The sequence below is a fragment of the Rhinolophus sinicus genome, chromosome 16, assembly GCF_057876585.1.
Source record: "Rhinolophus sinicus isolate RSI-liver-muscle chromosome 16, RSI-T2T, whole genome shotgun sequence".
NCBI lineage: Eukaryota > Metazoa > Chordata > Mammalia > Chiroptera > Rhinolophidae > Rhinolophus > Rhinolophus sinicus.
The window spans coordinates 2,028,603-2,040,690 of NC_142516.1; the positions used below are offsets into that span (position 1 = coordinate 2,028,603).

General features: G+C 56.0%; 1 protein-coding gene across 2 annotated transcripts in view; it reads right to left on the bottom strand.

Annotated features, from left to right (window-relative positions):
• Positions 1-12,088, bottom strand: part of OLFM1 (olfactomedin 1) — a 38,119-nt gene that overhangs the window by 17,931 nt on the left and 8,100 nt on the right. Inside the window, exons 1-3 of one of the 2 annotated variants that reach the window (XM_019756767.3) lie at positions 7,671-8,215; positions 5,587-5,736; positions 409-564 (exon numbers count right to left, since the gene is read on the bottom strand). In XM_019756767.3, the coding sequence (XP_019612326.3) occupies positions 409-564; positions 5,587-5,736; positions 7,671-7,820 (456 nt within the window). In that variant the 5' untranslated portion in view covers positions 7,821-8,215. Of the gene's footprint in view, positions 1-408; positions 565-5,586; positions 5,737-7,670; positions 8,216-12,088 lie in introns of those variants that run through there. The other variant, XM_019756768.3, reaches the window with a different exon arrangement.

Genomic DNA, 12,088 nt, shown 5'->3' on the forward strand with positions numbered 1-12,088 from the left:
TGTCACAGCTAAATTAGGTCAGATGTGAAAAACTGCCCTGAGTGATCCCTGCCCAGAAACGGCTCTAATCAATTAAGCTAATCCTTAGCTAATGGGATTTACGTGCAGCAGCTGTGGAGCGACAGGGACCCTTGATGTCCCTTCCCAGCTAATCTATGACTTGGCTGGAGAAGCTCAGGACCGGGGACCCCTGGCCTCAGAAACTAATAGGATCTGAAAACCACTGTCCAAGCCTCCCCCTCTATAAGGTGCCTTTTGTCAAACCAGGGCGAGGGGAAGTTGCCTCTGATCCCAAAGCAAAGAGCAAGGCTCAGGGCTCGTCGTGGCCCCCAACTGCTATTTCTGGAGGGAAAGGGGAAGCGTGAAGGGGAAACACGCCTGGTCTCGGAGAAGGAGGAACACGCGTACCTTGAACTGCCGGGCCAGGTGTTGCTTATGACTCTCCTCCACCTGTTTGAACTTGGACTCCAGCCCTTTCATCTGGTTCTCCATCTTCTCCACGTACTGCAAGTCCCTCTGAGTCCGCCGGTCCAGGACCTCTATGGATTGGGACATGTTTTGCACCTGTCAAAAAGGCAACAGGTTCAAGGAAGGAGCTGTGGCAGGTGCCAGACGAGCTTATCCGCCTCCTAACACGACAGTGGCCTTTCCGCATGGCCGCCACGCTGGGAGCCGGGGGAGGCCCATGCATTATTTACTAGTTAATCACCGGCACCACCGGGGATTGCTAGGACCAAGCACTCCCCGAACACAGCAAATTGGTTTGGTAAACATTCCCTCTGCCATCTTCCAGCCTGTGTTCTTACAACCAAGGATGCAAACCAGAGCAGGGGCTTCCCGGACCCCACTGCTCATAGTTCCAGGCACATGGCTTTGGGTGATTCCTTTTCTGTGTTTTTCTGGGGGTGGGGGGACGGCTCCTAGTCTCTTTATTCTGCAGGAAGAAATCAGTTCCACACCAACGAAGATGGTCAGCATTGTGGGGTTTCCCTCACCTCGGGCACAGCTTCCCTTTCCCCCCAAATCTCACTGGGCATCTCTCTGAGAAGGTCAGTTGCAGAAGGAAGGAACAAGGGATTTGCCCTCCCTGACAGAGCATCAGGCTTCTTTCCCCCACCTCGTATGCCATCCATCACACCCAACAATATCATAGGTAGATGACTGCTGTGCAAACAAGTACATTCGGAACCTAGAGTCGGGAATCAATCACCCAGCAAATGAAGAATCGCTGTTTTACATCCTTACAGGCAGATCTGAATTGAGTCTAGCCTCAAGATGGAACTTTAATATTCAACAGGGTTCCAGGGAGCTTAAAAGAAAAAACAGTTTTAGTGCAGCCACCTGCCCGTGCTTTTTTATTTTCAGGAAACTGGCTTGTGATTCTGTACAAATGCATGTGGGCCGATGGGGAGGGGGACGAGGCTTGGGATTGCCGCAGTGCCGTTGGAGCGTTTGCTCAAAATCTAACCCAATCACGAGGGAGAAAGACACCTCCATAACCGCAAATCTTCATTTCTGACTTTCTGCTGAGTTTGAAAATACGCTCCCTTTTAGGAACAAAATCATTTGGGGATGAGGCTTCACTTTGCCTGGTCCATAAGAAGAAGAGATGGTAGGTGGTTTCCACTTCTTACTGTACGATCCCTCCCCCCAAATAAAATAAATAAAATAAAATAAAATAAAATAAAATAAAAGAGACACCACCAAAAGGCTTCTCAGTGGGAGAAAAACCTGGCATTGCTCACCTCAGTATTTAAAAATGCCTGGAATTTTCTGACTTGTTATTTGAAAGCAACAAACAAAAATTCTGCTGAAAAATTCAGGCTTGTCTAACACAACATGTGGGTGCCTTTGACTCTCTCTGATGCTTTCTCTTTAGCCCTCTCATGGGAGCTGAAATATATTAGCTTTGTTACCGTAGGTCTCCCTGTTCCCTCTCACCTGTCTTATTCTGTCACTTTGAATAACTGCAGCACTTCTTTTGAGAAAAGTTGTAATGTTTGGTTTCCTTCATCCTTCAAGGCCCAGCCCATATGGCACCTCCTTCAGTGAGGCCTCCTTGATGAGTTAAGCCAGTGGTGGCTGCTTAAGACTTGGAAACACCATCTTGTTGGCACAACGCCTGCACAGCAGTAACCCACACACCTGTCTCAGTCGTCTTGTTGGACAGGAAACTCATGGGGGAGGGGAACTGGGCCCCGTTCACCCCGTCACCCCAGCACAGCGGTCAGTACCTGGTGTGCAGGCTACCCTCTGCAGCCAATGGCTGGGAGGAAGGGACACAAATGGTGGCTCCAGTCAAGTCCAGCCCCCTCCCCAGGGGATAAGATTCTAGACATGAAGGCAAAACCCACAAGGCTACAGGCTATAGCTTTCTGAGTGAACAAAGTGACTCTGGTCTCATCCTCTAATAGAGGGCTGTCTGCACACAGCACTGGGCTTTTCATGTGCCAGAGAAGCAATGCTTTTAATGAACTTAAAATTTTAAAGACTGAACTTTAAATTTAGCAAATAAACGTTAAAGATGCTATGCAGTTGCCTACGACCAAATATATACCCTCCCTGCCTACAGTTCTTCCCATCCTGAGCTCCTTTCTGGCCAATGGTAAAGCAGACGATTGGGCCTGAGGTGACACTCGCCTGCAATCGGCTCACCCGTGAGAAGATCGTGGTCTGCAGCCCCCTACCTGACATGGTCCCCTTAGGGTTTGCCCACTGTGGCAGCAGGAGCTGAGACTGGTGGTGGGGGGAAAGCGGGCGGCAGACACACCTGACCTTGAGGGAATAACTGCTAATATTATATTTATGGAGGACTTTCAATGTTCCCGACACTGCCGAGCCTGTCACATTATTTATCTCACCCTGGGAGGGGAACGCTATTTCGAGTTCCATCTTACACATAAGGAGACCAAGGCTCAGAGAAGTGAAATAACTTGCCTGCCCTCACATAGCAGCCAGCCACGCTTCAAGGCCTGGCCTGACTCCCAACCCCACACTTTCAATTTCAGGGCCATGGACATCTTCAAAGAGAGCAGAGCCAGGGCCCCTGCCTGCCTTGTGCACTCTGAGGGTCTCCGATGGTCCACAACCCTGGCCACAGGTCAGAACCAAGGGGGAGCTTTGATGTTCTGACGTCAGGTGTCTCCCAAGGACTCCAGGCCAATGAAAATTACAGCCCCTGGGCTGGGACCCAGGCTCTGCCTTTGGAACTCTGCAGGTGGATTGTAACATGAAGCCATTGTACAGAAATGGAAGTGGACGGAATGTGCTCAGTTGGGACTCCAGCCCCAGTGACAGAACACATGCTCCCCGGGATCCTGCATGTGCTCTGTCTAGGCCTCCCTCCCCCCACCCCCCACAAAAAGAGGAGGGAAGAGAGGGAGCACCACACGGACGGGACGCGGAGGGAGGGTGCAAAGGATTGGACGCTCTGTCCCTTAACACAGAACGCATTGAGCAGAGCGGCCTCTTACCACAAATGACTTCTGCCTCTGAAAGCAGAGTGCCCACCAGGGTATAAACAGGGCTGTAAATCTTTAGGCAGCAATGCTGTGGCATAAAGAGGCAGGACAGCTCCAAGGCCTGCCGTCCCGGGGCTCCTCGCGCTCTCTGGGACCCCTTTCTGGCTTTCTGTCGCCTCTCAGGGGCTGCAGGTCTCGGTCTCAGCGCTCCACCCGGCCCCCAGCAGCCCCACCACCCTCCTCTATAATTCTAAATAGTTAAAGGCTCGATTAGGCTTCGGTCTAGTTTGGTGTTAATAAGTGTTTGTGGATTCTGTGGAGTGCACTGTACTCTAATTCTCGTTAAATGACTTCTTCGGGAGGCTAAAGGGCGAAGGATAGTCTGTTCCGTAAAGGGGAGGAGGCTCTAAGAACCAGGCCCTGCCCTGTCACCACGCCCTTCTTCTACCCAGAGAAACGAGGGGGCCTCCCTATGCCCATTCCAGATGGGCAGTGGCTGGGACAGTCTGGGAAACTGAGTCCAGGAAAGGGACCTGCTTTGCCTGCAGTTGTGTGAGGGTTTGTGGTTGAGTTGGACCCGAACGGAGCAAAACTGAGTTTTGCTGGCCCCAGATGCCGGCCTCCCACTGGGCTGCTACTGCCGGCCGACCTCCCCCACCCACCCACCCACCCAGAGTGGCTGTTCTTCTAGCACAGGCCTCCTCCAAACTCCTTCACTGCAGGGAGGGGGGGGGGAAGCCTTCGTTTTACTGGTGTGTGTGTGTGTGTGTGTGTGTGTGTGTGTGGTGTGTATTTGTGTGCAGTGTGTGTATGCTATGTATGTGAGTATTTGTATGTAGTATGTGTGCAGTGTGTGTATGTGAGGTGTATATTTGTGTACAGTATGTGTGTGGTGTGTGCGAGTATTTGTGTGAGGCGTATGTATTTCTCTGTGTGTGTGACATCTGTATATGTGAGTATTTGTGTGTGGTATGTTTATTTCTGTGTGTGTGTGTGGTTTGTGTATGTGAGGTGTGTGCAATTGTCTGCAGTACGTGCATATATTTGTGTGCAGTGTATATGTCTTTCTGTGTGTGTATTTGTGTGCTGTGTGTGTATGTGTGCATTTGCATGTGGTGGGTGTATGTGATGTGTGTGTGTATTTGTGTGCAACGTGTGTGCTGTGTATGTGTGTATATACATGTGGTATGATCCTGTTCTCTCAGGGTGTGAAGGGTCCCACATATAAAGGACCCCTCTCCTTGCGGGAGGGTGATGAGTGGGACAGAAGGGACCACCCACTTCTCCTTCCTTCTTCAGTAACTCCCAGGGACGCCGACACTTGGGCTACCCGAGAATCCAGGGTTCTTGGGGTGGGAAGTGCCAGGAGGTGAGGTGGCGGTGCCATCAGGAGCAGCAGCTTCTGGGGCTGAGGCCACCAGGCCAGGTGGGCAGCTTGGACCCGCGCTGGTTCCCCTGCGAATGGGCTGTTTGTGTGGGATACGTCAGTCCCCCTCCTGGGACCCAATTTCTACTTCCTGAAATGGGGTGAAAAATCTCATCAACTTCACATAGTTCTTGTGAAGATTAAATGAAATAATAGATTGAAATGTTTATGCAAACTGCTCAATGCTGCTCCCAGGTGGGTTACAAAGGCAATGATGTAATCTGCTTTGGCATCAGGAGCGTCCACCGTGGGGAACACCTGGCCTGGCTATCGGCCAAGGGCAACCACTCAAAGGCAGGGAAAAGATCCTCTTGGGCAAAATCCAAGTGGGTCCCAGGTAGCTGCTTGTGACAGAACTCTCAGGTCTACAGGTGACAGGTATTGCTCAAAGAGACAACATGTGGGAGAGCAGCCCTGCATCCCCTCCCGCCAGGCTCACGTGGCTCCTGAGTGAAACCTGCAGTGACTGGGAAGGTCTATTCACCTCCTCCTGGGCCATCGCTGCGGAGTCTCCACCTATTCATTCATTCATTCATTCATTCATTCATTCATTCATTCACTTACTCATTCATTCCCAGTGGGACATGCCAGGAGAGAGCGAGGCCTTAGAGCTGGGAAGGACACTGCAGGCCAGCCTCGCCTTGCTGCTGGTGAGGGCACAATGTGCACGCACACACGCACGCACGTGCGCAGACTCACCTTTTCCAGCAGCTGCCTCAGCTGTTTGGTGCGGGCGTCCCGCGAACACATGGTCTGCTGGGGGGCGACCACCGTGCAGATGCACCTGCCCTCGCTGTCCTGGGCGGAGCTGTACACCTGCCAGCTCTCCTCGGGGTTGGTGGGCAACACCTGGAGCAGGGGGCCAGTGGGGCAAGGGAGGAGAGAAAGTGAGAAAGGTAGGGCACCAGGGACCAGCCCCAGGGAAGACTCCCCATCTGAGCCCGGGTGGGGAAAACAGAGACATGTTCTGGCCACAGGGAGGAAAGGGTCTCTGAGAACAAAGAGACCCGCAGGGTCCCTAGGGCTGGAAGGGAGGCAAATAGGCACTACTCTTTAAATTTTTTTAAATTCAAGGGAGTTTTACATTCAAGGGCCATTTGGGCATCTGACCGAATCGATCTGTTACAAAGAAGGACGAGGCAACAACAGGCGGCTGGGAGAGCAGGGAGGCAGGGAGGCAAGTGCTGGTCGACTCCCAGTGGGCACGTAACTGAGAAATAAGATCTCTCCACAAGGTGACAGAGGTGGATGGCACAGCCTCGTCTGCTGCTCCCTGCCACTCGGAGATGAAGCACCCACCATAAGAGCTGTGACAGCCGGGACCCAGCAGCTTGTTAGCCCAGAGCTGCAACCCTGAGCCTGGCCACCTTCCCGCCGGCCGCGTGGCACAGACTGCCCCAAACATGCCGAGCTTCCGACTCTGCACCGGCTGCCACCCACCAGGCATTTGGTGGATGTCACCAAGTTTCTGGTGACATGTGGTGCAGGGATCACACCCAATCTCAGTCCTGAGGTGTACCCAAGGGCCACCAAGAAGCCAGAGCTATGAATGGCTGGTGTCACCTTGCAGCCCAGCTCAGGTAGTCCTGACCGCCAGGTACACAGGGTGAAGGCCCAAACACTCCCTGAGCACACTCCCTGCCCACTCCCGCGGGGGCCCTGCAGCCTGCCGAGTCGCCTCAGGTCACCTGCCTGCTATTTTTAGGACTGGAATGGGGAGGAGAAGTTGGGTGGGGAGAACCTAGAGTAGGGATACATTTCATTTCATTCATTTCCAACCCCAGCAGCTTAGGACCAGGAAACACTGCATGTAGTTCTTGAAACAGCAGGTGATAAGGGAGGGTCTTAGGATGGGGTCAACCCACAGGCCTCCTCCCAGGTCTCTGCGCCCTTGACAGCAGAAAGGGAAGCAGACGGAGACTCGTGTCCTTCGCCTCTCCTTTCAGCTGCCAGGGAGCCGGGCCTGGGGCTTTCCCCTGCCCCTTCCTCCCTGCGCCCTGCCCATCGCTCAAGGTGGTGGCAGCTCGGCCTCTGCTCCAGCCGCTCCAGTCACCATCTAAGTCAGCCTTGCCCAGAAGCGGCCCTGGCAGCTCGCCTCCTCCCCGCAGGCCTTGAAAAAGGAGGCATGGCGGGAGGGGTGCGTGGAAGGCGAGGGGGTGAGCTCCGCAGCGAGTGGCTCCCAGGGGAGCGGCCTGGCCCCTCTACACTCTCCTCTGATGGACCTTAGGGTGGGGGCGGGGGCGGGGAAGGCGTATTGGGACTTCGGAACGCGGAGGCGGACGAGAGCAAGAGCTCCCAAGCCGGCGGCCAGGGCGGTCCAGTCCGGCTTTTACAAAGTAGGGCGGGCTTTTTTCAGAGCCCGGAGCGGACTCAGCCAGACCGGGCTCGCGCGGCGGCGGCATCTCCACCCCTTACTTGCTGAGTGACCTTGGACAAGTCCCCGAGTCCCCTGCCTCAGCGTCCTAACCTTATCAGCGAGGGACTTGTTATTAGTTGAATGAGGACTCAAGTCTGAGTCCCTGAACTGGCACCCCCCCCCCCCACCCCGCGAAGGAACCAGGCAGAACAAGGGAGCGTCGTCCGGGGGGTGGACCGCGGCGGGAGGAGTGGCCCGGCTGGGGGCGTAGGGAGCAGGGTCAGCATCACCGCGCGGAGAAGCCGAAGCCCTGCCGTCGCCCTTGTCCCTGCGCCCCGCTCCCCGCGCGGTGCCCACCCAGCCCTGGGTTGGGAGTCGGGAGGAGCGAGGGAGGGGGCCGGCGAAGGCGGGCGGCGGGCACACTTACGCCAGTGCTGCGGTCGAGCGTCCCGCCGCTGGCCGCCGAGAGCTGGGTGGTGTTGAGGCCCACCAGCGAGGGCAGAGTCTGGGACATCCAGTTGGTGATCATGGCCATGGTACTCAGCACAACCCCGATCTTGAGCAGCGGCACCGACATCGCGCCTCGAGTGGCCTCCTGCGCCCGCGCCGCGCCGGCGCCGGCTCTGCGCCCCGGGCAGCCTTCAGGCGGCGGGCACCGCGGCGGGCAGGGGCGCCCGGCCGTGTCCCCGCGCCCCCTCGGCCCGCCGCCGCCCGCCCGCCGCCGCCGCCCCGCACGGCCCGGCCATGGTGCGCCGCCTGCGGGCGCAGGGAGAGTGGCCGCCGCCGGCCGCTACACGCGTCCCGCCGCTGTCCCGGTGCCCGATGCCGCCGCGTCCGCCGCGCCCTCCGCGTCCCTCCGCGCGCGGCCGCCGCTGCCGCCGGGAAGGGCCGCCCGGCTCTGGCTCTGAGCGCCGCGCGGGCTGTGCGCGGGGGCCGCGGCCGGGAGGCGGGGACAGGGCCGGGCGGCGGCCGACGCAATCTGCCCAGGAAATGGGTGGATTTTTCCTCTCGGCTCTGGCTCCCCGCCGCCCCCTGGCTGCTGGCAGCGAGGTCTGCAAACCTCAGTCGCCAGGAGTTGGGATGGGGTGACTGGGGAGGAAAGACACACCACCGACCCCTAAATCGTAAAATTCCGCGCGTACCGCGCGGCGGCCTTAGCTGCACGGATTGGTCACTGATTCCCCACTCCACTCCCACCGCCGGCCGGGCTGAGCGAGGCCCCGGCACCCTTCAGAGACCACACTCTCCCCAGCGCCTACTCCAGCCCAGCTGCTGGGGACCTACTTCACGGGTGGCTTCAGGTTCCCTCACAGCCCAGAGGGCGACCTCTTGGCTTGCTCCGAAAGCAGCCCTTCCAGGGTCTCCAGCCCCAGCACTTGGGGAAGGGAACGAGGTGTAACGGGAAAGGCCCTCCAGGGAGCCGTGCAGACAGGTGCGCTAAATAAGGCCTTTGGAAGGCAGGGAGTCTCCTGGCAGGTGCCGGGACCCACCTGTGCAGGCTCCCGAGCGCGGGTACCAGAGATCTGCGCGCACAGCACAAGAGGTGGGTGTAGGTTTGGGGTTCCCGCATCCCAGCAGGGGAGCTAGGAGGGCCCCACCCATGAGCAGTGTGGTGCGGGTGTCCCCCCTCGTCTGTGATTGGGGAGCAGGGGTGGAACCACAGTCCTGGTGCCCAGGCAGAGGAGTAGGGTAGGATGGCACAAGCCCCCAGCCCTCTGCAGCCTCAGTGCCAGGACACATGTAAGTCTCCTTGAAGACGCAGGCCTGACTGGGTCAAACACCTTAATAGGGCTTATTTCTTCTAAATGCTCTCAGCCATTTGGGAAGGACCATCCTCCATCACTTCCTAAACTCTTTTCTGCCTGGGTGAAAATTTATCTCCATTCCTGGATGGACACTGGCAGGAAGGAGCCAGCCTTTTCGATGCCCACCTATGATGGACACCACCTTCCTAGGACACTACCTCTCTGCTCTGTCCCTATTTGTAAAAGGGACTCAGTTACAGCCAGCATGGTCCTGGCCTCAGTGTTGAGTGTGAGACCCGCCAGCTGCAGGGGTTTCTCTGATTTGTTTTCCTGATTTAATCCCCGCGATCTGTGGCAGCTTCTGGGTAGGATGCCACGAACTCCAACTGTTGGGGAAGGGCGCCATCTCCCAGTACGAGCTGGTACTGCAGGCTCCGCTCAACCAGCCGGGCCACGTTACACCCGTGGGTGCTGGAGGCAGCATTCACCCCACTGCCGATGCTCCGCCCCTTTCTCTTTCAACGCACATTCAACACAGATTCAGGTACACAGGCCGCTCAATCCCTCTTCCCACTGCAGAAGGACGGCGACCGCTTGCTTACTCAGCCCAATCCGATCTATAAAACCCTCAGGCTATCGGTCTCAGAAGCTGCAGGTATTTAATTCCTACTAAGTGCAAGATGTGGGTGGGGTACAGCGTGTTGCAGACCCCAGGTCAGAACCAAGACATGGGATAGCGTGTGCTGTGCACCCAGAACAGATGTGACGCCGAGACAATAGTAGCAGATTCCCAGGCACTGTCCATGGCCGGGCACCGTGCGTGAACAAACACCTCCTCACAACCAGCCCAGTACATGCCGGAGAAAGGATCTCAGAATGATCACTCTGTGCACACACGCCAGCGCTGGGCAGCCTGGGTTCCAGCCGGGACGCTGCCACCTACTGGCTGTGGGACCCTGGCCAAGGTAATTTGACCTCTGTGCCTCCGTTTCCCCATCTCTTAAAATGGGCTTAATAATAGTAACCTTCCTCTCCCGGCATTTGGGAGGATTAAATGTTAGCGCAGAAGCAGGCATGCCATCCACTAGGGGGCGCCAGTCCTTGCCGTCCCCACTTTGCAGAAGACCAAACATGCCCAGAGGGGACCTCAGCTGAGTGATGAGTGGCAGAGCAGGATTCAATGTCTCTGGGGACCTCTCCAGCGCTCTTAAGAGCTGCTTTTGCCTAAGGACCATGGACAAGGGACGCTGTGGATATGGCCGTACATGTGTGGGGGGTACAGTCGGATGTGAGAATGCCTCTCAGCTATGTGCTGGGAGGGTGATGCCCCAGACCGGCAGATACAAAGAAAAAAACTGCTGGTTTGAAGAACTTCTGGTTTGATTTCATGTCAGTAATGTCCCACAAGGACTTCCAGTTGGTACTTGAAATTTGAGGAGCGCCAACGTGGCTGGCTTCTCGCTTCTCAATGGAGGAAAGGAAATCCAGGTGGTTTTCTACAATGAAGCTGAATGCTGCTCTGAAGAGTGGCTGGCAGACTGGTGGGTGGGCTGCCATTAGTCTCCCTGGCCCAGGGACTCACTCCGATCCTCTAGGGGACAGGCAGTTAGAGCCGACCAGCCCAGAGGTTTGAAACCCCCTTCTATTAGGTTGGTGCAAAAGTAATTGTGCTTTAAAAGGTTACAAATAATTGCAAAAACCTCAGTTACTTTTGCACCAGCCTAATGTTTCTCCTGAGTTTGCGGTCGTGTTGGGGAGTCAGAAGGGACTTACACATCCCCTCAGGGTTGGCTGAGAAGCAGCCTTTTAAATGTGTCTTTGGGTGGCTGTGGGTCACACTGGGCTTGTCAACTGTGGCCTACACCTTGGAACTCTTCTGCCTCCCTGGGACCTAAGCTGACCTGGGAGCTCTGGGAGGAAAAGCTGACTCACACCCACCAGGCTCCCTTTAAATCCCGGTCTTTATTACTTGTCTATGTTTATAGGGAATTGAACAGAGACACAGCTCTCGCCCCTCCCTCCCAGATGGAGTGTGTGGACAGGACAGGGTGTGTGTGGGATGTGGCCAGCTCGCCACCCAGCTGGAGCCTGCGTCGTGCTGCTCGAACCCGCTGGGAGATTCAAGGTAATCACTTCCAATGCCTCTAATGCCGAAGCAGAGTCCTCTCCAGGGTCTGGAATCTGTGATTCCGGAGGAGACACGCTGCTTTTAATGCATGTGAGAGGGTCATCTGAGAAGCCTTGAGCCAGTGCTATTTGATTTTGGATGCTACACGGTATTTCCAAAAGCAAACTATGGATTGCTGAAGAGTGAAGGCATTTCAATTAAAGGGTCTGTGGTGTCGGCGAACACCAAGTATGCTTAAGGAGGAATTTAAACCCCAATTTCCACACAGCTTCTTTTTGCAACTGAATCTCTCATTACAGCGACTGAGCAGGTTTGTGGCCCAGACACCCTCAAATTAACTGCACGTGCTATTGCCGGCTCCACCTAGCAGGTGAGGCTTAGAAAGATGACGAGACCCGTCAAAGGTCACAAGGTGAGCTGGCTACCCAGGCCAAGCTCAAACACACGGCGCACCTCTGCCCTTCACATGCCATGGCGTCTCAGTCAGCTCAGCTGAGGTAACAAAATTGCACCGACTGGTGGCTTATAAACAACAGAAATTTATTGCTCACAGTTCTGGAGTTTGGAAGGCCGAGGTCAAGCCCCGGCCAGGTCACGTTCTGGTGATGGCCCTTTTCCAGGTTCACAGCCAGCGCCCTCTCGCTGTGTCCATGGGGCAGGAGGTGCCAGGGAGGCCCCGGGAGCCCCGTTATAAGGCACTGAGTCCGTTCGTGAGGGCAAAGGACGCCCACAGGCCCCACCTGCTACAGCCCTCATCTTTGGGGGTTAGGATTTCAACATAGGAATTTTGGGGACACACAAACATCCAGACCACAGCACACGGTCACCGGGAAGTCTCACGAATCCTGGGAGGAGCAGGGTCTGCGTGACCACAGATGCCTACACAACTCCACAGTGCATGGGGGCCCAGCACACGCATTTCTGCCAGAACATTCCTAGGTCCTTGTCGCCTACGCCTGCACGTGGGAAGGC